This window comes from Artemia franciscana, chromosome 13 (genome assembly GCF_032884065.1).
Source record: "Artemia franciscana chromosome 13, ASM3288406v1, whole genome shotgun sequence".
Lineage (NCBI taxonomy): Eukaryota > Metazoa > Arthropoda > Branchiopoda > Anostraca > Artemiidae > Artemia > Artemia franciscana.
This window is the reverse complement of record NC_088875.1, coordinates 9,487,105-9,513,772: the sequence shown is the minus strand read 5'-3', so window position 1 is coordinate 9,513,772 and position 26,668 is coordinate 9,487,105. Positions and strand designations below refer to the sequence as shown.

The window sequence follows — 26,668 nt, the reverse complement described above, 5'->3', positions numbered from 1 at the left end:
TCATTAGCCCATTGTGGTACCTCATTCAACTTCTTAAAGTATCCGAGTTTGTACATAATCTAAAAAAGGCTGACTTGCGCTACCGTTTTAGTCATTTCTCGCTGTCACAAAGGAATGCACTTGTGATTATATATTTTATGCAACCGTAATTACTGCCTTAAAGCTTGACGCATCATTTACATACTGTGTACATAGTATTTTTTATTTAACTGTAAATTTTTTCTTTATTAAGAGCACTACTTGCATGACGCTTCGAATTGATGAATAAGATGGGTCACACATTACATCTATGCCAAAATTGTATTCAACTCTAGGCGATACCGACTTTAACCTGTTTAACCAGGACTAGAAGCTGTTAAGAATATCCATCCCTTTAACAACTATAAACAATGAAGATGTTTTGACCTCAATCCGTGCAAACAGAGAGTGTGACCAGTTTGAATTACGGATTGTGGCGAGCCTTGTGAGTGTGAGGGATTGTGATTTGAAATGTCCATTAGCTGCTGCAAACGATTGGCAAACCACCAGGACGAAATTTGGAATGTCTGGAGGAATGTGGATTTTATCTGGCTAGCAGTCGGAGGCAAGAATGACTGACTTTGTACAAATTTTACCAGCTGCACAATCAAGGAAGGAGTGGCATCATTTTTCGTTTCTGAGAGGAGGTGCATCAGATTTACTCTTCAATGTAACTCTGACCCTAATAACTCCAAGTGCACCTTTAGTTTTCACTCCTTAGGTTCACCAGTAAGAGGTTTATATAATTATGCTATTATTTTTCTAAAAAGGATGTTTTCCAGAGTTCCTATCCTTGACTTGAAAATGTAGTTTTTGATTTTGAAGATCCTCCTGGAAATCTGAAGTACAGGGGAGTAACGTCTTTGCTTGTAATTTAGCACTGCTTCCGCATTTCTTTATTTTCCAAACCGTTTAAAATAGGAGGTAAGCTAAATTTTCATGATTGCCCGTCAATTTTGTCCAGGTATGAAGCGAAAAAGAATTTCAAGAAAGTTACCTGATTGAACAGATACTACGTCACATTGTGGTTTCTTGCTGTTGATCAAGAAACCACTGTCATTGGCTATGAAGCGCAACCTCAAGATGAATCCCAATTTATTTTCAATTTAGATCATCAGCGACATGATCAAATAGAGAATTATAAGTCATCAGTCGAAGAGGCGGATTAGCTTTTTTTTATTCACTACCTAACCATGCCTCTCAACTACAAAGGCTGGTGCGTCGGTAAAAATGTATATACCATTGTAAATGGACTACTGCATCCTAAGCCTGAACTAAGACATCGGCTATCCAGAGGCGTCAATTGAGGGATGGGGGTTTGAGGATTCCCGTTTAAAATGTCTTTTTTTGGCATTTTCATGAGAACTTTCAAAACAACAAAATTACCCCTTTCCCTTGATCTTCAAGCATACATCTTGTCCTCCACCTACATTTTTATGAATTGACGCCACTGCACCTATCCAAAACCAAACCCTGAGCACGCTGCTTCGGCAGCTAAATTTTAAGGAATATGGTTATATATAAGGTTATAACAAGGAATACAGTTATCAGCAACCTTATTACGGCTAATTGCGGAGAATACTAAGCAAGAACAGGCAGTGATAGTTGGAAGGGAATTGGCGCCGAGGAGTTAGTCTACTTGAGGTTCACCCTTAATCTTTATTACTCCAAAGATGAGATGTTAAGTTGGTTGTCTGGGACAAACTCTACCACTCCTTGATACTAAGTTTTTTTTTTTTTTTTTTTTTTTTTTTTTTTTTTTTTTTTTTTTTTTTTTTTTTTTTTTTTTTTTTTTTATAGAAAAGGAGAGGACAAGACCACGATAGAAAGCCTTTGAAATTTTGGAAATAGCAGTGAAGAAAGTGAATTCCAGAATCACAATTTTGAGTCCAAGTAATTAGCTGCAATCACGGATGTCCTTAATCTTTTCACAAATGGCAATTTAAAGAGGTCACTTATTACCGTGGGGGATTCCTACAAGCATCCGAAAGCCAATTTGAGGAGTTATTTCCTTTAATATAATTTTTTTTATTTATTTTCAGGTGAAAGATGGGCGTTTTTGGACTTGCTGCCTCAGTAGGACATTATTTCAGGATACGATATTTAGCAGACAAGGCGGACATAGACAACGCGATTTTCAAACTCCACTACAGATTCACCACTGCCGCTTTCTTTCTATCCTGTGTGTTGGTGTCAGCCTACGATTTAATAGGTAAACCTTTTCAAACACTTTCACTAGTCAATAGTCAAAAGTCAATAGACCGAAAACTAGGTTTCCAAAATTCAGTTATACGACCTAACGCTACTACTATTGCTGCAACTAAAAACTAATCGCAACACTAAGCCGACAAAAGCCGGTTCACCATATGACGTACATCTCGGAGCGCCACGTGTCAGTGGCGTTCGCTTAGACCCTACCCCCTGTTCAAAATATATATGAGCATTTATTTTGATTTAAATATATTGTCCATAAGTAGACCTTTCAAACTCAAAATGAAATAGAGTGTATTTTAGGGTTTTCAAGCATCCACACAAACAGGTCATTTTTCTGTAGTATATCTTCACTTATATGGTATATATATGGTATATGGTACTATATGACATGACACATTTGTCAGTTTTCACTGTTATTTTTACTTGATTTGGGAAAATTGGCTCCAACTGCTATTAAAAGCTAATCGCAAGACGAAGCTGACAGGCCGGTTCACCACCTGGAGTACATTTTGGAGCGCCACATTTGGCATAAAGTTCCACAAGTGTCACATAATCGTCGCAACGTTAAGCAAACTTTCGCCACGCCTGGCATATGTCACCTGATGTACGTGATTTCTAAAAGTCGGCGCTCCCTCGGGTTTTATTTATACCAAAGCTAGCCATTCTTCCAGGGAGATAACTTTGTGATTGGCAGGTTCAACTGCGGTTTCCAAGTTTTCAGGAGCCGTTTTGTCCAATGTGGTGTCAAAATTTGCTGTTTCATCTGTTAAAACACGATGTGTCACCAGAGGTGTAACCATGGGAAAGACTTCGGCTAGACCATCCCCCTCCTCTCAAGATATGTATAAAAATTTACTTTTATGGAAATATATTGTCCATAAGTCGACCTTTTAAAACCCAATATGAAATAGTGTACTTTAGGGTCCCATTTTTTATTTTCCCAAAGGGATTCTTCTGAGCTATCTCAAGGGGTCGGGATGAACCTCTTATGCGCAGGTATGTAAATACCCTAATTGCGTACTTTCGATGAAATTTTTGGAATTTACGTATTATACTAGAAACGCTGAAGACATTATCTGGTTTATATACCGGTTAGTTTGCAATGTATATTGATGGAATATAGTGCCTGACCATGTATAGCTATATTTTAATTAAATATTTAGTTGGTATTTTGGTTAGGTTAGAATAGGTTTGTTTAGGCAACGTATCTAATATATGCTATGCTTTACCCCCACCCCCTAATATGCAAATATATAGCTCAAATTTGTTTCTAAACTATTATATTTTTATGTTACTTAGGTATATTTCATTAGCATTAATTAAACTTCACTTCTCGAGTGTTTCTCGTATAATACTTAAATACCGAGTAAACAGAACAGTAAGTATTTATAGTGGATACTTTAATAAGACCTAGGTATTAGAGTATATTAGGGAAAGATTATTAAATGAGTAATTAGGATGCGTAAATTATGGGGAAACTATTGTCTTTATTTACTTTTTGCGGACTAGTAGTTGCATATAAATGATAAGGATTGGGACTCTCTAAGCATCTTTCCGCAGAATTTATGTTTTCTTAGAATAACGTCCATTGACAAAGTAAGAAGGATGTTTGATAGAAATTGAGTTATTTGCAATCCAAATGAAACATCGTGGTTGCACGTAGTAACGAGAGAACCCATGGTAATAAGAATTATGAAACTGTCAAGTGAGAAACAATTCCACATTGACATTAGCTTGGAAACAGTAGTTTTTACCAAAATATAAATGAAGCATGGTTTACAATTATGAAGACAAATATATTTCCCGAGACAATCAAAAGACTGCCTCAAATCTCTCCAACATATTTGATTCTCAAATAAAAGTACAGCAGCGAAATCACCATCGTCAAAAAGCGTTAACCAGAGGGTTTACCTTCCCACTTCTTGAAAACCAAGGAAATCACATTTTTGCACGGGTCTTACTCACGCATCTCGGTTTTCCCCCGGATTTTTCCCCCGGGTCGGTTCTTCCTTCGGTTTTCCCAAGAAACTTTGTCTTGGGATGGGAGAAAAAGGGCTACAGTTATCGCTGAATTGCCGCATTGAGGGTTTACCCACTATACATCCAGCCAGGTAAGTTCGAAGGGTGGACAGAATTTTACCTCTACCCTTTCCAAAATGTCCAGATTGTTTAAGGTTTACCCTTTTTGAATAATCTACCTTTTCTTGGGAAATTTGGCACACCTTGCATCCCTTTTCGTCCCCGAAAAAAGCAGTCTGTGACCTTTTTTCTCATGTTTGATTAATCTTTTTTTTTTGGTTTGCTGGGAGATGTTCTGCTCCCGCTATACGAATTTTTTTTTCTTTTTTAATCAGCCCCCTTCCCTCCACAACCAACACAGAAGGACCGGAGTCTCACTCAACAGAATTTGAGAGACTATCAGAAAGTGTAAACTGGAAAGGGGGATCTCCTCCTGGATCCCCGCTCGGTTTTATAATCCCTCTTAGAAAGTATTTTCATTCCTCTTTGGTGTTTTTATTTAGAAAAACTGCCCCCTCCCTCTGATTTTAAGAAACAAATTTTGCCCTGCTATATTTTCGCGAGTTGATACCAGTAATTTCTCTATCTTGTTCTACTAATTGCTCTTCTGAATTTCTCTAATAAAAACTGGCCACCAGTTAGTAGCCAGAGACAGAAAAATTCCTGCAAGCATGACTTAACTGCAGGAGAGGCAACATAACTGAAGGGTGGTTTATAATTAAATCACATCTACCCTCCCCCCCCTTTATTTTTGTGAATTGATATCACTTCTTCCTCTATCTTGCTCTACTAAAGACTCAACATCAGTTATAAGACACGAGACAGAAAATTCCTGCAAATGTACCTTAACTGAAGGGGAGGCAACATAACTGAAGCGTAATTTATACCCCACCCCCTCTACATTTTCATGGGTTAATACAACTGCTTCCTCTCTCTTGCTCTACTAAAGGCTGGTCATCAGTTAGTTGTCAGAGACAGAAAATTCTTTGTATACGTACAGTAGTTCGATTGGTTGTATAGACTGTGTGTATAATGCCTATTGTATATACTAACATTAAAAAACTTGACAAAAAAATAACTTTACCTGTTTCCAGTTAAGACATAATGATAATGGTTGACTCCCAAATGAGGGTAGCCTCTTTCTTTTAATAGAGAAAAAAAATAATGATGTTTACGTAAAAAAATAAGATAAAGCTGAATTATGCCGATTGGGAGGAGGTCTGTTCACCCCCCCCTCCAGCCTCAAACCCAACTCGTAACGTTCCAGTTCTTGCTTTTACTTAACTGAAAGCTCAAAATAATATGTCATATGCCAAATTTGTAACTACAAATTTGTTATCGATTTTTCAAAATCAGAAATATCTTCATCTTGCCCTACGGAAATACTGAAAATGCGTTGATTTTACTAAAGTGCCAGTTTCATGGCAACGGGGGCGAACAGACTCCCTCCCGTTGGATGCAGTTTTTTGCTCATTTATTTTATCATTACCGTTTATTCGAAAATAATTATTTTTATATTCTCCAGTCAAATATTCAACTGTTGCATCATGCGTACTCATTGCGAAAAGAAAATGCGCAATTAAGCATCCAAGTACATGTCCGCGAAAATGATAGAGTCATCTTTTTTTATTCCAGGACATGATTTAAATACTTCTACATAATATAATAGCCTATTCTTGAGATTCTTATTTTAGCCAGTTTCTGAATGGAAGCCAATAACACTAGCACCCAATATAAAATATTCAAGGGAAATTCAATAAATATTAAATATTATATATATATATATATATATATATATATATATATATATATATATATATATATATATATATATATATATATATTATATATATATATATATATATATATATATATATTTTCTCGCAAGAAAGGAGTTGGAACCGTTTAGAAGTTTGAAACTCTGTAGAAGTTTTGGTAGATCTTAACATTCTCTCCCATATACACTCATCTTTCTTCCCATATTAATAATTTTTTGTATCCATCTATCGTATTTTGACATAACAAAAAAAAAGAAAAATATTGAGGTTATCGCCAGCAGTCACCAAAAAACGTATACCGTCAGTATACGTCAGAGTTGCAACGGTCGTCAGAGTTGCAACGGTCGTCAGTATACGTCAGAGTTGCAACAGAGGTCGTCAGAGTTGCAACGATCGATTGGTGGTAATAATATCTTGAATTTAGAGAAAAGTTTCTCCTTATGAGAATTTATCCTCGATGACTGAAAGATGAAATTTGAGAGCTGGCTGACGAAGCTATCATTGCTTTCCATTGATATTCGCGAGTAGCGAAAAATCTGCCGGATCGATATTCACGAACTGGCGAGAATTAGCTAAACTTGTAAACTAAATCCTACCCAGTTGCGAAAAGTGTTTCTGGCTAGTTTTTTTTGCGCCAAATTTAAAATTACCACCTTTATTCGCCTTAATAAAACCTACGAATTTCACTCTTTTCTTTATCTAAAAATGAATAGATGAAATGAAACTCTACTCCTGAAATGAATAGCATTTCAAAACTTTTGCATAATCACATCAGGCACAATAGATTGATTAGGACAATAAGAAAGTCGCAACTTTTCGAATAATTTGCCTTTTCAGTCGACATTTGCCATAGTTTTAGTGGTACTTGTGTATTATACGCCACTCACTCAAGTTTACGCTGTGTAAAACTCGAGAACAAACCGGCTTCTTCGTTACTGTCTTTCAGCTTAGCGTGAGACAAGAAAAAGCCAAGTGACAGAATAGATGGGAAACATAATTTGGGCTATATATTTGCAAAAAGTTAGGGGGGGGGGTGAAAGTATTTGGACAGTTTGAAGTTAGGAAACAATTCTTACTTCATAATATGCAGAATAATTGCACTTAACACATTTTGCTTTCAGACCCGCTATACTTTACCCCCACCCTCCATAATGTGTAAATATATAACCCAAATTTGTTTCTAAAGTATTATATTTTCATTATATTATGGGATATTTCATTAGGATTGAGCGTCAAAGAAACAGATTCTAATTAAATGAAGCACTTGAGTGAGTGACGTAAGTTCTATTTTCCGTTGAAATTTCTCGGCTATCACTTTTGTGCCGTTAATACGCTGCTTGTTGCGAATGTATCCCTTTAACGAAGAAGAGGAAGTGGTAAAAAGAAGACATATACAGGATATAAACGGTTTGAAGGTCATTCAGACGATGTACGTTAAATGTGAAATCAACAAAAACGTTCACAAGCTTCGTTTAAAAATTTACTTCCTTGGGAAATCTGTGGTAGATACCCAAACTCATTGAATGGTTCAACTGAACATATCACAAGGTCAAATAACCACAATCGATTCTAGGTCCGCCAATTGATTGCATATCTGATGATTTCCCACGGCCTGTAGCGCTGAATACGTATTGCTGGATTTCCTCAACATTCACATTGCCCTACCAGACAAATAAATTGGCTGGCGTAGATAACGCACATCCAGGAGTGGGCCCAGTCAATCCCGACAATGACGACCTTGTACGACATGCTTATTATCAATGGGTGCCATTCATGCTGTTTTTTCAGGTATTTTTGTGTTTTTCAAATATTATCCGTCTTTATAGACATTTCAAATTTCCTACAAAATCAATGTGAAATAAGGTTGGGTAAGGTTACCTTAAGTTAGGTTTTTAACCCATTTTTGATTTTTATAACCGAATCTAACCTAAACTAACATAATGTAAGCTAACTTAATTTTTACAATCATAGCTTGCATAAGAATTGCAAAGCTAATCGAATCCAAGCAGAGAAAAAAGAATTTCGGACATTCACTGGTATATCGACATTAACCAGATTTCGGGAATTCACGGTAACAGATATAAAAAATAATGAAGGTTTCTCCGAGTAGATATGAAGCATCATGAAAATATTCTTGAAAAATCGGTTCTAATGTTTTACATGTTTTCGTTTTGATATTGTATTTTTTGCTTATTTGTTGTGTTTCACCATGGCCCGATAGGGCTGTCGTGTGAATAAATCTATCTATATATCTATCATAAGCAGCGCATTAGCGCTGCCCAAGTATTTGCACTAAGATAGCGCAATAGCGCGCTATCTACCTTAAAAGGAAGAGGAGGAGCATACTAAAAATCTAAATCCATGCACAACCAGGGTAAAAAAAAAATATATGAAATTCAAACAATGTAAGAAGTAACGAATACGGCACTGGAACTGGAAGTCCCTATCAGCGGAAAAAACAACCATTTCGTGGTCCTACAGCCAGGAAGTGAAATGAGAGAGGGGGGCAGCCACGATGTTCCTTAAAGTTTGTGAATTTGCTTATAGTTGCAAAATTGCTGGTATTGGGCTTTGTGACCTTATATATTAAGTGCTGGCCAAGTCATTGTAAAGTATTCCCACATTAGTAATTACGAATGTAAATATTTCAACATCAAAAAATGAAATGCTGAAACTCAACTAACTTGGAGATTTCTAAGTTAAATAAAAAAAAAATATAGTGTTTTTAACTGAAAGTAAGGAGCGACATTAAAACTTAAAACGAACAGAAATTACTCCGTGTATGAAAGGGGCTGTTCCCTTCTCAACGCCCCGCTCTTTACGGTAAAGTTTGACTCTTTCTTTCAATTCTACTTCATTAAACAGTAGAAAACTTTAGCGTAAAGAGCGGGACGTTGAGAAGGGAACAGCCCTTCTCAACGTCTCAACGTTTTTAAAAAAAATAGTTTTTTTATTCAATTTCCGAACGTTTTTCAATTAATGCATGTTTGATTTTGGCTCTCCGCACATGAATTATTAAAATGAAATTTGCATATTAATTCTTTGTTTGGCTAAATGGCTTTCTCTTAGTTTTGATCAGACGATTTTGAGAAATAAGGGGTGGGGAAGGAGGCCTAGTTACCCTCCAATTTTTCGGTTACTTAAAAAGGCAACTAGAACAGTTAATTTTTAATGAACGTTTTTTTAGTAAAAAATATACGTAACTTAAGAATTAACTTACGTAACAAAATTCTATATTCTTATATTTTTATGGCACTTGGTATTAACCAAGTGACATATAGCAGTCGCCAATTCTGTCGGTCTGTCGGTCCCGTTTTGCTACTTTAGGCACTTCCAGGTAAGCTAGGACGATGAAATTTGGCAAGCGTATCAGGGACCGGACCAGATTAAATTAGAAATAGTCGTTTTCCCGATTTGACCATCTGGGGGGGAGTGGGGGCCCGGTTAATTCGCAAAAAATAGAAAAAATGAAGTATTTTTAACTTATCAGCGGGTGATTGGATCTTAATGAAATTTGATATTTGGAATGATATTGTGTCTCAGAGCTCTTATTTTAAATCCCGACCGGATCTGATGACATTGGGGGGAGTTGGAGGGGGAAAACCTAAAGTCCCGGTTTTGCTACCTTAGGCACTTCCAGGTAAGCTAGGACGATGAAATTTGGCAAGCGTATCAGGGACCGGACCAGATTAAATTAGAAATAGTCGTTTTCCCGATTTGACCATCTGGGGGGGGGAGTAGGGGCCGGTTAATTCGGAAAAAATAGAAAAAATGAAGTATTTTTAACTTATGAGCGGGTGATTGGATCCTAATGAAATTTGATCTTTGGAATGATATTGTGTCTCAGAGCTCTTATTTTAAATCCCGACTGGGTCTGATGACATTGGGGGGAGTTGGAGGGGGGAAACCTAAAATCTTGGAAAACACTTAGAGTAGAGGGATCGGGATGATACTTGATGGGAAAAATAAGCGCAAGTCCCAGATACATGATTGACATAATCGGAACTGATTTGCTCTCTTTGGGGTAGTTGGGGGGGGGGGAGTAATTCTTAAAAATTAGAAAAATGAGGTATTTTCAACTTACGAACGGGTGATCGGAGCTCAATGAAATTTGATGTTTAGAAGGATATCGTGTCTTAGAGCTCTTATTTTAAATCCCGACCGGATCTGGTGATGGGGGCGGGGAGTTGGGAGGGGGAAACCTAAAACTTGGAAAACACTTAGAGTGGAGGGATCGGGATGAAACATGGTGGGAAAAATAAACACAAGTCCTAGATAGATGATTGACATAAACGGAACGGATCCGCTCTCTTTTGGGTAGTTGGGGGGGGGTATTTCTGAAAAAATAAAAAATGAGGTATTTTTAACTTACGAACGGGTGATCGGATCTCAATGAAATTTGATATTTAGAAGGATATCGTGGCTCAGAGCTCTTATTTTAAACCCGACCAGATCTGGTGACATTGGGGGGGGGAGTTGGGAGGGAGAAACCTAAAAATTGGAAAACACTTAGAGTGGAGGGATCGGGATGAAACTTGGTGAAAAAAAACACGAGTCCTAGATACATGATTGACATAACCAGAACGGATCCGCTCTATTTTTGGGAGTTTGTAGGGGGGGGGTTAATTCTGAAAAATTAGAAAAAATGACGTATTTTTAACTTACGAACGGGTGATTGGATCTCCATGAAATTTGATTTTTAGAAGGATATCGTGTCTCAAAGCTCTTATTTTAAATCCTGACCGGATCTGGTGACATTGGGGGAAGTTTGGGGTGGGGAGTTGGAGGGGGGAACCGGAATTCTTGGAAAACATGAAAATTGGAGTATTTATATCTTACGAATAGATGATCGGATCGTAATGAAATTTGATTTTTAGAAGGAATTCATGTCTCAGAGCTCTTATTTCAAATCCCGACCAGATCTTTTGACATTGTGGGGATTTGGAGGGGGAAATCTTGGAAAAACACTTGGAGTGTAGGAATCGGGATGAAGCTTGGTGGATAGAATAAACAAATGTGCTTGATACGTGATTGACAGAATCGTACTGGATTCGCTCTCTTTGGGGGAGTTGGGGGGAGGGGTTCAGTGATTTGGCGAGTTCGGTGCTTCTGGACGGGTTAGGGCGATGAAAATTGGTAGGCGTGTCAGGGAGCTGCACAATTTGACTTGATAAAGTCGTTTTCCCAGATTCGACCATCTGGGGGGCAAAAGGGAGAGGAAAAATTAGAAAAAATTAGGTATTTATAACTTATGAGTGGGTGATCGGATCTTAATGAATTTTGATATTTAGAAGGACTTTGTGACTCAGAGCTCTTATTTTAAATCTTGACCGGCATTAAGCCTCTTATTTTCCTTTTTAAATCAATCTATTGATTCATAGAATTTTGTTAGAGCTCATACCATATGATCTCTTGGCTCTTAGCTCTTCTCGCCTCGTCACAAGTGCCATATGAGCTCTTAGCTCTTGTTATTATGTATATGAGGGGGTATGTCCCCTCGTCAATACCTCGCTCTTTACACTAGAGCTTAAGTTTTGTCCCAATTCTTTAAGAATGACCCCTGAATCAGAAAGGCCGTAGAATAAATAGTTGAAATTACTAAAAATACTTTAGCATAAAGAGCGAGGTATTTAGGAGGAGAAGAATCCCTCATATGCGTAATAATCTCTGTTCGTTTTAAGTTTTAATGCTACTCCTTACTTTAAATTGAAAAAACTTTTTCATGTTTATTTTTTCACTTTAAAAAAAAAAATCGAAACTCATTTTCCACTAGACAGCGTTAGGTGGTGTGAACTAGAAAAAAAAATCCCATAGAAATTAGAATTTAAACAAATTGATTAGTAGATATTTTGTATTGCGCGGATAAAAGTGCGGATAACAAAAAAATATGATATAATCATAAACATTCGAGCTGAACTGAGAGGAAACAAAATATGGGGGCACTATATCTAGGGAGATCAAAAAGAGGACTGAGGTGCAACTCACCGACCCTCTTTCCCATGATAATTTACGGCCCTACCAAAATTCGTTGTAGATTTTCATTTTATTCCCTAAATATGGTTAAAACATCAATCTGTCTAATTTATCTACTTAAACTTGAACATGATACTAAACCGGATTTGTTAGATTCTTTGAACACAAAAGTAGGAATTCCAGGTAAAGACAACAAGACATTACTGACACCCTAAAACAAGCATGAACAATTCTAAAGAATTGATACCGTGATCTGAAGGTAATTTACGATATACCCCTTCCAGTCTTCATAAAATATGTTTCCTTTCTCATGATTAAATTTAAAAAAAAACATGTTTCTTCAATTGAAAGTAAGGAGCAACATTAAAACTTAAAACAAACAGGAATTATTACGTATATGAAAGGGTTCGCCCCCTAGTCAATACCTCGCCCTTTACGCTAAACTTCAAATTTTGTTCCAATTCTTTAAGAATGACCCTTGAATCACAAAGGTCGTTTAATTAGAATAAATAGCTCTTTTGAAAGTACAAAAAAATTTAGCGTAAGAAGCGAGGCATTGATTAGGGGGCGAACTCCCTCATATACGAAATAATTTCTGTTTGTTTTAATTTTTAATGTTGCTCCTTACTTTCAGTTGAAAAAACTTGTTTTGTTTTATTTAATTTCTGATCGTTTTTTAAATAATGCTGGAAAATCCGGTACCCCTTCATAGAAATGTCCCTTCCTCCATGGAAAGATCTTCCCACATCACCCCCTCCCCCGATCCTCCCCCCACCAGAAATAATCTCCCTGAAAACGTCTATATACTTCCCAACAACCAATACTACATGTTAACAATGGGCAAAGTTCTTAACTTGCTGCGCTTCCCCCGGGGACGGTGGGGGATTAAGACATCCCCAAAGACATAGTTATTAGATGTTTCGACTATGCTGAATAAAATGGCTATCTCAAAATTTTGGTCGGGTACTTTGGACAAAATGAGCGTGGGAGCGGGCCTAGTTGCCCTCCCACTTTTTCGGTCGCTTAAAAAAGTACTAGAACTTTTAATTTTTGTTTCAATGAGCCCTCGCAATATTATAAGACCATTATGCTCCACGATATAAAACACAAATAAACACGCGATTCCGTGATCTTTCTTTTGGCAAAACTACAAATTCTACATTTTTAAAGATAGGAGCTTGCAACCACTACAGTAGGGTTCTCTAATACGCTGAATTGGATGGTGTGATTTTCTTTATGATTCTATGACTTTTAGATGGTGTTTCTCCCTTTTTTCGAAATTTAGGCACATTTTATCAGGCTTGTAACTTTTGATGGGTAAGACTAAACTTGATAAAACTTATGTATTTGAAATCTGCATAAAAACACAATTCTTTTGATGTTTCTATTAGCATAAAAATTTCGTTTTTCAGTTTCGGTTACTATTGAGCCAGGTCGCTCCTTATGTACAGCTCGTTACCACGAACTCTTTTGAAAATAGTGTCTTTGATGTATCAAGAACACCGAAATAAAAATTTTTTACCTTTTAGAACTATCCTAGGTATATTCATAGCTGAAATCGCATTTTTCTACGGTTATTCTTCTGGTTATTTCTAAATTATGAAATTTTTAAGGCAGTTTTACATTTTCATCAGTGTTGCCATATGAATCGTGAGGCAGAACTAATTTGACATTATTCTTCATCTGTAGTGATTCCCAAAGACAACTACACAGTCAAAAGAAAGGCACGCCTTCTTATGCTGTTTTCTACCATCTATTTTTAGCTTTTTTTGCTGATTGTTAACGCATTATGTTTTTAGTCAAATTTGGCACTGCGTATGAAGATTAAAAATTCAATTCCCAAATTTCTTAGTTTTTAAAGATCAGGAAAATTAAAAAATTTAAAAACATTAAAAAAAACTAAATTAAAACTAAATTAATAAAAATGAATTAAATTTTATTAAAATTAGTAAAAATTAAATAAAATTAAATTAAAAGATTAAAAAAAAAATTAATGCTGTTGTGTAAGGTTCCACTTAACCAATTCATACAATCAGATTTTATTTTCACTGACCGTGGTACTTTAAAGTTTCTTAGGTCGAACGGAATCTTTTCAAATATTAAATAAAAAAAAAAACAAGTTTTTTTAAATGAAAGCAAGGAGTAACATTAAAACTTAAAACGAACAGAAATTACTCCGTATATGAAAGGGGCTTTTCCTCCTCAACGCGTCGCTCTTTACGCTAAAGTTTGACTCTTTCTCTTAGCTCTATTTTTAAAACAGTAAGAAACTTTATCGTAAAGAGCGGGGCGTTGAGGAGGAAAAGCCCCTTTCATATACGGAGTAATTTCTGTTCGTTTTAAGTTTTAATGTTGCTCCTTACTTTCGTTTAAAAAAACTTGTTTTTTTTTATTTAATTTCTGGGCGTTTTTGAATTAATGCATGTTTTGATCTTGGCTCTCAACACATAAATAATTAAAACGAAATTTGCATATTCATTAATTGCAATTAATCGGAAGATTTTGAGAAAAAAGGAGCGAGCGAGGAGGCCTAGTTGCCCTCCAAGTTTTTGATTACTTTAAAAAGCAACTAGAACTTTCAATTTTTTACAAACGTTTTCATTGGTAAAAGATATACGTAACTTACCAATTAACTTACGTAACGACCTTCTATATTCACATGTTTTTATTGCGTATATGAGGGGGTTTAACCCTCGTCGATATAATAAAAGAACCTTGAACCTAGGCCTCTGAATCACAAAGGCCGTAGAATAAATATTTGAAATTACTAAAAATACGTTAGCGTAAAGAGTGAGGTATAACGAGGAGGTAAATCCCTCATATGCGTAATAATTTTTATTCGTTTTAAGTTTTAATGCTGCTCCTTACTTTCAGTAGAAAAAACTTTTCATATTTATTTTTCCATTGCTTTTTCAAATTATGCTAGAAAATCCTGCGCCCCCTTCATTGAAGGGGGCGCAGGACCAAAAAAAATCCCCCTCAACCCCACCCTCAAACCAAAAAAAATCTCCCTGAAAACGCCTGTACACTTCGCAGTAACCATTACTATATGTAAACACAGGTCAAAGTTTGTAACTTGCAGCACCTCCCACTGGGACTGCAGGGGAGTAAGTCGTCCCTAAAGACATAGTTATTAGGTTTTTCGACTATAGTGAATAAAATGGCTATCTCAGAATTTTGATCCGGTGACTTTTGGGAAAAAATGAGCGTGGGAGGGGGCCTAGGTGCCCTCCAATTTTTTGGTCACTTAAAAAGGGCACTGGAACTTTTAATTTCCGTTTGAATGAGCCCTTTCGCGACATTCTAGGACCACTCAGGCGATACGATCACCCCTGGGGAAAAAAAACAAATAAACACGCATCCGTGATTTGTTTTCTGACAAAAAATGCGAAATTCCACATTTTTGTAGATAGGAGCTTGAAACTTCTACAATGAGGTTCTCTGATACGCTGAATCTGATGATGTGATTTTCGTTAAGATTGTATGACTTTTAGGGGGTGTTTCCCCCTATTTTTTAAAATGAGGCAAATTTTCTCAGGCTTGTAACTTTTGATGGGTATAACTGATCTTGATCAAACTTATATATTTAAAGTCAGCATTAAAATGCGATTCTTTTGATGTAACTATTGGTATTAAAATTCCATTTTTAGAGTTTCGGTTATTATTGAACCGGGTCGCTCCTTACTACAGTTCGTTACCACGAACTGTTTGATCTAAAATTAAAAAAAAGTTTTAAACTTATAAAACCATTCAATCTTTATGTATATTTGCAATTTTACCACCGTTTTTTTTTAAAGAATCCTTTGTTAACTCACCCTCTGAGACAAAAGATCAAATGTTGATTAATTAGCTTTTATGGTTATAATAAAGTTTAACTGTCATAATAAATCTATGGCTTAAAATAATTGTAAAATGCAGTTTGTTTTGTTGGATAGATGAAGGATCAAAACCAAACACCGACAGACAACACAACAAAACTGCACATGATTTTTTTTTCTTGCGCGTTTAAAAAAATTGTAACCCCCCACCCCCCAAAAAAATTCTGGATACACCCTTGCTGATTATTTATAAGTTAAGCATCATTTGTAGGAAACAGTATGACCCAGTAGATTCCTTCAATTCGGCTTAACTTGCCAAAATTTTGAGCGCCGATTTTTTTGGTAGGCATTGTAAGATTATTTGGCAAAACAAATTTTTGCTAGGAAACAGCATGACTCAACACATTTCTCCAATTCTCTTTGATTTGCCACATTTTTGAGCGGTGATTTGGTAGGCATTATGATGATTTTTTTTTTTTCAGAACAAATTTTTCGGCTGGAAACAGTAGGACCCACTATATTCATTCAGTTCAGCTTAATTTGTCAGATTTTTGAGCGGTGATTTTTTTGGTAGGCATTACCAGATTTTTTTTTTTTTGTAAAACAGATTTTTTGGCTGGAAACAGTATGATCCAGTAGATTCATTCAATTCAGCTTAATTTGTCAGATTTTTGAGCCGTGATTTTTTTTGGTAGGCATTACAAGATTTTTTGGGTAAAACAAATTGTTTGGCTGGAAACGGTATGACCCAGTAGATTCATTAAATTCAGTTTAATTTGTCAGATTTTTGAGCAGTGATTTTTTTGGTAATCATTACCAGATTATTTTTTTTTGTAAAACAAATTTTTTGGCGGGAAACAGTATGATCCAGTAGATTCATTCAATTCAGCTTAATTTGTGAGATTTTTGAGCGGGGATTTTTTTGGTAGGCATTTCAAGATTTTTTGGCAAAACAAATTTTTAATAATAAACAACATAGCCGAGCACATTTCTCCAGCACTCCTTGATCTGCTACGTTTCTAAGCGATAATTTTTTGGTAGGTTTTATAAAACTTTGAGAAAAAAAATTTTTTGGCAGGAAACAGCATGTCCCAGAAGAATCCTTCAATTCACTTTGATTTCCCACATTTTTGAGCGGTGATATCATAGCCAAAAAAGAAAAAAAAATGTCTAAGCATCAAATAAGAAAGTCTTACTCTTTATAGAAGGTTTGTTAATGAAGTAATAAATATTCACAAGGCTCCTCTTTATTCAACAGGGTATATTATTCTACATGCCTCACTACTTTTGGAAATCACGCGAGCAAGATAAAATGAGCATAATTACAGATGGAATGAGAAGCAACGATTTGGATTGTCAGACAGAGGCTAAAGAAAAGAAGAAAATACTCCTTAAATATTTGGAAGACACACGTGGAATGCATCTTGGATACGCATGGAGTTATGTCATCTGTGAGATCCTCAACTTTGTTAATGTCGTGGGAAACATTTTCTTCATTGACAAGTTCTTAGGTAAGATTTATGTGTTTATTGTGGGCATTAGACTAGGCTTGTGTATTCAAAGTTGACAAATGAGGATTTATTGTGGTATAAATAGCCATTCTGGTCTAGTTTTAAAATAAGTTACTTAAACGACATTGCTTCTTCCGTCGTAAAATAACTATTGAAACATAATACTCGAATTTTAAAATCCAGTAGCAAACTTTTTGGTGATGCATTTAGTGTGATCCAAGGATCACAAGGATCACACATTTAGTGTGATCGAGGATCACACCAAAGATCACAAGGATCACACAATACTCGAATTTCACCCATAGCAAACTTTTTGGTGTTGCATTTAGCGTGATCAAGGATCGCACTAAGGATCACAAGGATCACACATTTAGTGTGATCAAGGATCACACCAAGGATCAAATAATACTCAAATTTTAAAATCCAGTAGCAAACTTTTTGGTGTTGCATTTAGTGTGATCCAAGGATCACAAGGATCACACATTTAGTGTGATCGAGGATCATACCAAGGATCACAAGGGTCACACATTTAGTGTGATCAAGGATCACACCAAGGATCACATAATACTCGAATTTTAAAATCCAATAGCAAACTTTTTGGTGTTGCATTTAGTGTGATCAAGGTTCATTCACAATGAGAAAGTACTAATATCAAGACCTAGGCAATGCTAAAATTCGGTTTTAGACAAGGGAGATGAGCGGATTTTCCCGTTCACAACTTGCAATTTTATTTGTAAATTTTGCGTTGTTTCGTCGAATCAGCTAATTGAACAGTTGCAAGCCCCTCCCGGAAACTGTCTCGCTGATCAACAAAGTTAGTTCTGATCTAAGGATTTGCCTGTTGACTTTTGAAGGTCTTTTATAATTTAAGTTTATCTTAAAACCCGTTAGGCTTATATAAACGCAAAACATAGTAAACGAAAAACATTATTGCGGAAAAATTGGTACTTATGTATTATACCGCCAACACTCAAGAAGTGAAGTTAGGCTAATTCTACTAAAAAATACAAAACATGATGAAAATATAATACTCTATAGACAAATTTGGGCAATATATTTGCACATAAAGGGGGGGGATGACCTACACCCCCACCCTTAATGTGCAAATATACAGCCCAAATTATATATCCCAGTGTATTCTGTCTCCCGCCACTTGTTTTCCACTGAGCGTAAGCTAATTGTTTCTTAATACTGACAGATAAAACCGGTTTGTTCTCGAGTTTTACACAGCGTAAACTTGAGTGTTGGCGGCTTAATACATAAGTACCAAAGAATTTTAAAATATAAAACATTGTATTATCAAAAATATTATTAAAATACTATATTCTTAAAATAAGATATTACTGAAATAGTATTACTATAATAAAAAAATATAATAATAGGATTCCATATTATAATTATTTCTCTTGATAGCAAAAAGGTGAAAAAAAAACTGGAGCTTCTATGAATTTCAATTCTAAGTTGGCAAAGGGTACATAATAAAGGAACTACGAGACAGAAAAAGAGAAAGGCCAGAAGTCGGGTTTTTCAAGCTTTCAGATTGGAGCTTTAAGATGGATTTTCTAGCTTTCAGATTGTTTCAAAGTAGCCTTAATATTTGCCATCTTCAAAATAAAAATAACAGCGATTCCCAGAAAAATTTGTTTTAGAAACGTCAAAACTTATTTAAACTGTTAATTTTCATTATAAAATGCGGCACAACTATTTTTCACCTCTTTTGCTATTATTGAATTTAATATGGACCGGTTTAGGCCGAAACTAGGCCCGTGTTACCCTCAATGGCCAGAGAAGCTCAAGAGAGGTATTGGCTCAACTTTGAACTATTTTTCTCAGTGGAAAAATGGGATAATGCTTTTTCTTAAAACGGAAGCTACTATATATCTCGAGAACCAACTTAGATACAAGAAAACAGATCAAATTACTCGCCAGAATGACTTGAGTTGAAGAATATAGAGCAGAAATCTCAGTTAAAAAAAAAAAAGAATGTTACGATGCCCTTTGTATAATCAGAATCAAAAGACGACCCGGAACCTGGTAAAGTAGACAATTACGGATCTAAACACCAAATTATCTTTGTCTTGTCAAAAGCTTCAACTATAATAACGACAAACATCTGGGATCATTTCTAAATTATCATCTTTAAAATAACGAAGCGTTACAAAACGAAAAATGAACAGGAGCTGCTATTTTAATTAAAAAGTTGAATATCAAACTGCCACAGGCCTTGGCAAACACAATAGGGCTAATATTTCGTTAAGTAGGCGGGTTCTAGGCATGTCTTACTACTCAACACGTTTGCCAACACTTCACGCGATGCTCAAAATGGAGAAATCTTCATTAAGAATTTTTAAGGTGGTCTTTTCCACCGATATGGACTCTAGGATGAGTGTTGTCTAGCTGAAACTTTTAAAGAGCTGAAAGAAACTATTCTAAGGGCTAGAATAAACAAATAATTTAGGGCAGAATCCTCCCATGATTGATCCTAAATATCCTTCTTACAAAAAGGAAGAATTTTTAATTGAATTTAAAAAGTTTCATATTAATTAAAGAGCTGAATATTGTACCGTCATAGACCTTGGCAAACAAAACCGAGGTAATATTTCGTTAAGTAGGCGGGTTCTAGACATGTCTTGCTATTCAACACGTCTACACACAGTGCACGAGATATCCACAACAGAGAAATCTTCATCAGCAGTAGTGGTTTTCATCAATACAAACACTAGAAGCTGCTGGACATATAATACTTGATAAAATCTGAGGTATCTTGTAAGAACCTTGGACGGGAATGCTATGGACATCTAGCTCCTTTCTTGCAAGGTGTGCATTTTAACGATGGTGATCATAAAGACAATACTAGAGGACCATTCAGGAGAGACACCCTCTTTATTATCTATCCATAGCACCTGCACCCTCGCCCTCCCGCTACAGTTAGATGCATGTAACTTTACATATATATTATCCTGTTTGTACTGGTGCTAGACATCCCTCCCCGGATAATTCCCCTCGCGAAAATTTTCTCCAAAAAATACCTCCCCCCCCTCCCGTCATGCAAAATTGAGCGTTCACAGAGGAATGCATGTTTTGTACTTCCTCTGTGGCAGCTCAATTTTGTTCGTGGGGAAATTTTCCGCGAGGAGAAACACCGGTATTCAATTTCTACATGTGCGTCACTGAACTGGTCTTTCTTCCTAGGAAGTACTCATTCGAGTGTAACTACTTATTGGAAGACTAAAAAAGCGATTTTTCATCGCATACTTTTTTTTTTTATTTCCATAGGGGAGAAGTTTTTTGGACCTCTTGATTGGTTGTCCATCACGTAATTTATGCACAATTTGGACGAAATATATTATTTGACGAGAGAAAATCCAGATCCGGCCTTGAGAAAAAATATTCTAGCCCAAAACAACTAAGGTCCGAGTCTATTGGAAAAGACAAGAATAAAAGACAAACAAGCACGTATATGTTTGGAATATATGACAATGAATTTTCGATTTGGTTTTCCGCTCTCAGCAAAAAAAAAAAAAAACTTGACAAAAAAAATTCTTCAATGTAAACGCATGTAAAAATGATAATTTCAGAGCTATCAATAGAAAAATATAACAAGGAGGAGGGTGAATTTAAGGTTGAAATTCTATTGAAAAGAATACAAATATCATATGGAGACCTTTTTCTAAAAATTAAGATATAAAATGGCATAGTTCATATATTGTTATTATAATTCATTCTAGTTGAAATTTCTATAGAACTGAACGTAGTGATTGTAAGGTCTAGATCAAACACAATGAGAAATCAGAAAAAAGCGAATCATTTGAGACTGTAAGCTGGATAGAATATGAGTAAGAAAATACTAACGCCATAGATAGAAAAGCTGAGTATCACTACAGATAGTTTTAAATACAGATAAGGCAGCAATTTTGCTATTGGCTGCTGTGACGGTTCCGGTTAAATTAGATATAATTGTTCTAAATAACATCAGATAGCGCTGATTTGTTTATTATACAAATGAAAGATTGCTTAAGGAGGATGTCTTAGACAAAAACTAAAAAATAAATAGCTTGTGACGGCTGTTGGATTTTTAAACTTAATTTTTGTGTATAATTATTAGTATCATCATTACTTGTACCTTGGTCAGGGGCGACGATAGCAGGTGCACCTCTTAGATTTGAAAAATCGCCTGTTTTGGTATTTTCAGCGAAGAATAAGTCAAAAAAGGCCAACTCTCCCCCGTAGATTTTAAAAATACTTCTATTTACATCTTCATAAAAAAAAATTATCCGACCCTACATTTTGCTGAATTTGCGACCCTGGCCTAGGGAAAGATAAGGCAGAACCCGATTCGGATCTTTTAAGTCAGGGTCATATCCAGGATTTTTTTCGGGGGGGGGGTGTTTTAACACAAGGATTTGTTCGGGGGGGGGGGGTCACACACAAAAACCAAAAAAAACGCATAAAAATTCGTTCCATTTTTGTGACGTTTTTAAGACCCTGGGCACGGTCTTGTTTTAAGTTTTTACAATTGTCTGATTGGAATAAAGGGTTATTTTTTTTTGGAACTTAGGGGAAAGATTTTAGAAATCTGAAAAATATAGCTTCCTTTTCTTTGTAAGACAGTTGAGACTAAAACCCTGCCGTGAAATGAAGAATTGTCGAAATTCATGATTTGATATTCTAAATTTCTGGTAGCATAGTCAACTTTGAAGGGGGAAAATCCGTCTTTTTAAACAGGCCTTGTCGGATTTCAATATTATTTATTTTTCTAAGTTTGTAAGTAATTTTTTTTTTTTTTTTTTTTTTTTTTTTTTTTTTTTTTTTTTTTTTTTTTTTTTTTTTTTTTTTTTTTTTTTTTTAGCTACATTGAATGTAGTTTTAGCTACATTGAACAGCTACATTGAATGTAAAGAATTGCCACCAATAGAGAAGTAGATTATCAGGAGAAAAACGGTTGACGCATAATGTATCCTCGTTAGTTGCAACTAAAGGTTCAAAAAGGCAGTCAAATCTGAAACGACGTCGTTGAATGCAAGAGTATGGTCGCCCGGTGTGCGTGTAACCCAACCTTGGTTCAACTCTACCCATATAGCTTAACCTTCGTTCAACTCTATCCCCGTTTAACTCATCCCCGTGCAGCCCAAGCCCATTCAACTCAAACTCCAGCATAGGGCTGGAGTTAAATAAGGATTGAATTGCCTGGGAGTTTGAGTTAGATGTGGGTTGAATTGCAAGGAGATTGAGTTAAACGGAGTTTGGGCTAAATAAGGTTGAGTTAAACAGGAGTAGAGTATATGGGAGTTGAGGTGTAAGAGGGTTGAAGTGAATGGGTTGTTAGACGAGGGTTGGTTTCATGGGAGCCTTGTCACGCATATGAAACTATTTTATCAGAAGAAAAACAGTTTACGCATTCGAATGTATCCCTTTTCTTAGTTACAGTTATAGAATTTGAAAAAAAAAAACGGAAGGCAGTCAAATGTCAAACAAGGTCATCGAACGTGCGGTATTGCCACTCATATGGAACAATTTTCTCAGGAGAAAAACAGCTCATGCATACGAAATTATCCCACCGACTTCTTCCGAAATCGTTGTCTCTGTAAAACAAGTTCTCTCATAAATAAAATAATTATGAGAATTCTAGATTTCTAGAATTCTAGAATTCTTTATATTTAAGTTCATAACACGGAGATGACTCGTAAGGGAAGCTAAATGATGCTGAATCATATTTTTAGTCTATAACACACATATTCTTTTTAAGAGTACTTCTAAAAACACCTTGGGAGGGGGAGCTCCCTCCGGATTGAAAAGGGCCAAGTTTTGAGAGTTATCTCATAAATATGAACACATATTTGACGATATACAACAATACATGAACATTCTACTACATTTTGACCTCCGGGCGGAGAATAGACCCTTGGAGCTGGGCTTTGGAAAAAATTGCACGAAAAATAAGCGGATTTTATAAAAAAAAACAATAGGAGGGGGTAAAGGCCCAAATTAGGTCTTTGTGTAGACAACTGCAGAAATCCGTTGATGATGGCAATAATATCTCTTTGCTGAGCTTTTGTTTTTATGAATTGAAACAAAATACTATTCGGCACTTGTATAAATATATCGACCACAGTAAGTACTCATGTTAAGAAAAAAAATTCTTACTTCATAATATGCAGAATAAACATACTTAACACGTTTTGCATGCAGCCTCGCTATGCTTTACCCCCCCCCCCCAATTTGCAAGTATATAGCCCAAATCATATGTTTCCTATCTATTCTCCCAATGCGTCTCAGTTGTTTCAACCCCCTGTACCTGTAAATTGAATCAGCTGTGACGGGAAAAAAAAACTGGAAAAACAAGTTACAGGAGGCAGAATGCATTGAAATAAAATATGTAATTTGGGCTATATATTTGCACATTAGGGGAGGGGGGTAAAATATAGCAGGGATGCATGCAAAATGTGTTAATTAAGATTATTCGGCATATTATGAAGAAAGAATTGTTTTCTTAACATGGGAAGTTACTGTGGTCGATATATCATATATCTACTATTCTATTTCGTACATCCATAGATCTTTATTAACCTGACCTCAGCAGAGAGAATAACATATATCCTGTTTTCAGGTGGAGCTTTTTTGAAATTTGGTGCCAGAGTTATTCAGTTCACAGAATGGGAGGATGAAAACCGCACTGATCCGTTGATAGAAATTTTTCCTCGCGTTACAAAATGCACTTTCCACAGTTACGGCTCATCTGGGACCATTCAAAAACATGACGCCATGTGTATCCTTGCACTAAATGTACTCAACGAAAAGCTGTACGTGTTCCTGTGGTTTTGGCTGGTCATTCTATCCGTATTATCCGGATTAGCCTTAGCTTATAGGCTGGCTTTACTTGTATCATCGAGGATAAGAGGATATATCTTCCAGGTAAGGACGCCTGTGTTATTTTCCCAGTTTTATTTTATTTATTTTATTAGTTATTTATTATTATTAATTTCTTGATTATCATTATTAGTTATAAATTTATTATTAATACAGAAAATGTGTTCTATCCTACTTTCCATGTCTATAATGAGAGTAAGGTTGATATAATAATATAAAGAATTGTTTTCTTAACATGGGAACTTACTGTGGTCGATATATCATACACGTACCAACTATTCTATTTCGTACATCCATACACCCCTATTAACCTGACCTCAGCAGAGAGAATAACATATATCCAGTTTTCAGGTGTTCTATCCTACTTTCTAGGGCTATAATGAGAGTAAGGTTGATATAATATTATAAAGAATTGTTTTCTTAACAGGGTCCCCTGTAGAATCAAATATTACCTTCTTTTTGACAGCGTTGCATTCTTACTCTAAAATAGAGCTTTTTTTATTGCTTATACATTTTTTGAAATATTTATCCGACTCACAAATTGGCCTTAAAAATGCTGCTTAAAAAACTTTAAACCCTCGGAATAAAAACTCTTTTGGTAACCTTATTTCCGAACAAGATTCTTTTGGTACTTTGGTCTTATCACTTTAACCAAATTTTTCATTTTACCTAGATCGGTCATTTTTTCGCCCCTCCTCTTTAGATTTTGAAAAATCTGTTTTTGAGGTGTTTTCATTGGAAATTACCTTTTTTTGGTATATTTTCATTAGAAAACCTCAAAACGAAAAATTGCCCCCATCCCCCCTCTCCCTTCGATTTTTTTCTTTCTTTTTTAGTGCCCTGTGCTAATTTTTTGTGTTATTTTCTGCAGTCCTCTTTCATCGTAAGAAAAATATTTTGCTGTAATTCGATAACTAAAAGTCAGCTTTTTCCGTTAATCGAACTGTTTTTTTTTTTTTTTACAATTTCTTGGATTTCTGGTAGTTACACCATTTTGGACTACTTTTGAGACATAGAGCTGAAAGACCGAAAGTACTCTTACAATGCCGCAATGAAAGTTTCAAATCTTTTTTTTACACCTTTCTAGACTTGAAGAAAGACACAAAATTCGGCCCTCTTTAATTGTTATGGTTATTTAATACAAAAGATAATCAAAAACTAATAGCATAGGCATTGTTACCACGTAAGGCAAAAGCCAATTATTCTCTCTAGTTCAAGATCCCATGGTTTTATGACACTTGGTATTAACCAAGCATTTAACCAAGAGGTTAATTCGGAAAAAAATAGAAAAAATTAAGTATTTTTAACTTATGAACGGGTAATGGGATCTTAATGAAATTTGAGGTTTGGAAGGGTATCGTGTCTCAGAGCTCTCAATTTAAATCCCGACCAGATCCGGTGACATTGGAGGGAGTTGGAGGGGGGAACCTATAATCTTGGAAAACGTTCAGAGTGGAGGGATCGCGATGAAACTTGATAGGAAAAATAAGCAGAATTCCTAGATACGTGATTGACATAACCGGAACGGATTCGCTCTATTTGGGAGAGTTGGGGGTTAATTCTGAAAAATTAGAAAAAATGAGGTATTTTTAACTTACGAAGCAATGACCTTATCTTAATGAAATTTCATATTTAGAAGGACCTCGTAACTCAGATCTCTTATTTTAAATCCCGACGGATCCAGCGTCATTGGGGGGGGGGACCGGATTAGGATGAAACTTGGTGGGAGGGATAAAAACATGTCCAAGATACGTGACTGACATAACCGGACTGAATCCGCCCTCTTTGGTGGAGTTGGGGGGGGGGGAGTAATTCGGAAAAATTAGAAAAAATAAGATATTTGTAACTTCGAACGGGTGATCAGATCTTAATGAAATTTGATATTTAGAAGGATCTTGTGCTTTAAACCTCTTATTTTAAATTCCGACCAAATGCGGTGACATTGGGGGGAGTTGGAGGGGAAACCGGAATTCTTGGGAAACGTGAAAATTGAGGTATCTTTATCTTACGAATGGGTGATCGAATCTTAATGAAACTTGATATATAGAAGGATCTTATGTCTCAGGTGCTCCATTTTGAATTCGAATCGGATCCGGGGACATAGGGGGTTGGAGGGGGAAAACATAAATCTAGGAAAATGCTTAGAGTGGAGAGATCGGGATGAAACTTGATGGGAAGAATAAGCACAAGTTATAGATACGTGATTGACATAATTGGAATGGATCTGTTCACTTTGGAGGAGCAGGGGGGTGTTGATTTGGAAAAATTAAAAAAATTGAGGATTTTTAACTTAAGAACGGGTGACCGGATCTTAATAAAATTTGATATTTAGAAGGAACTCATGTCTCAGAGTTGATATCGTCTATCAGACGATATCAGAAATATCGTCGGGATATTTCAAATCCCGTCCAGATCTGTTGACATTGGGGGGTTGGAGGGGGAAACCGGAAATCTTGGAAAACGCTTAGAG

General features: G+C 35.9%; 2 protein-coding genes across 3 annotated transcripts in view; one reads left to right on the top strand and one right to left on the bottom strand.

The window, feature by feature from the left end:
* Window positions 1-26,668, bottom strand: part of LOC136034245 (dedicator of cytokinesis protein 3-like) — a 248,524-nt gene that overhangs the window by 162,528 nt on the left and 59,328 nt on the right. The window lies entirely within an intron of this gene.
* LOC136034487 (innexin inx3-like) overlaps window positions 1-26,668 on the top strand; it is a 53,954-nt gene that overhangs the window by 19,926 nt on the left and 7,360 nt on the right. For both annotated transcript variants that reach the window (XM_065715702.1, XM_065715703.1), the window contains 4 exons: window positions 2,061-2,230; window positions 7,603-7,817; window positions 17,079-17,331; window positions 23,939-24,243. In XM_065715702.1, the coding sequence (XP_065571774.1) occupies window positions 2,068-2,230; window positions 7,603-7,817; window positions 17,079-17,331; window positions 23,939-24,243 (936 nt within the window). In that variant the 5' untranslated portion in view covers window positions 2,061-2,067. The remainder of the gene's footprint in view (window positions 1-2,060; window positions 2,231-7,602; window positions 7,818-17,078; window positions 17,332-23,938; window positions 24,244-26,668) is intronic.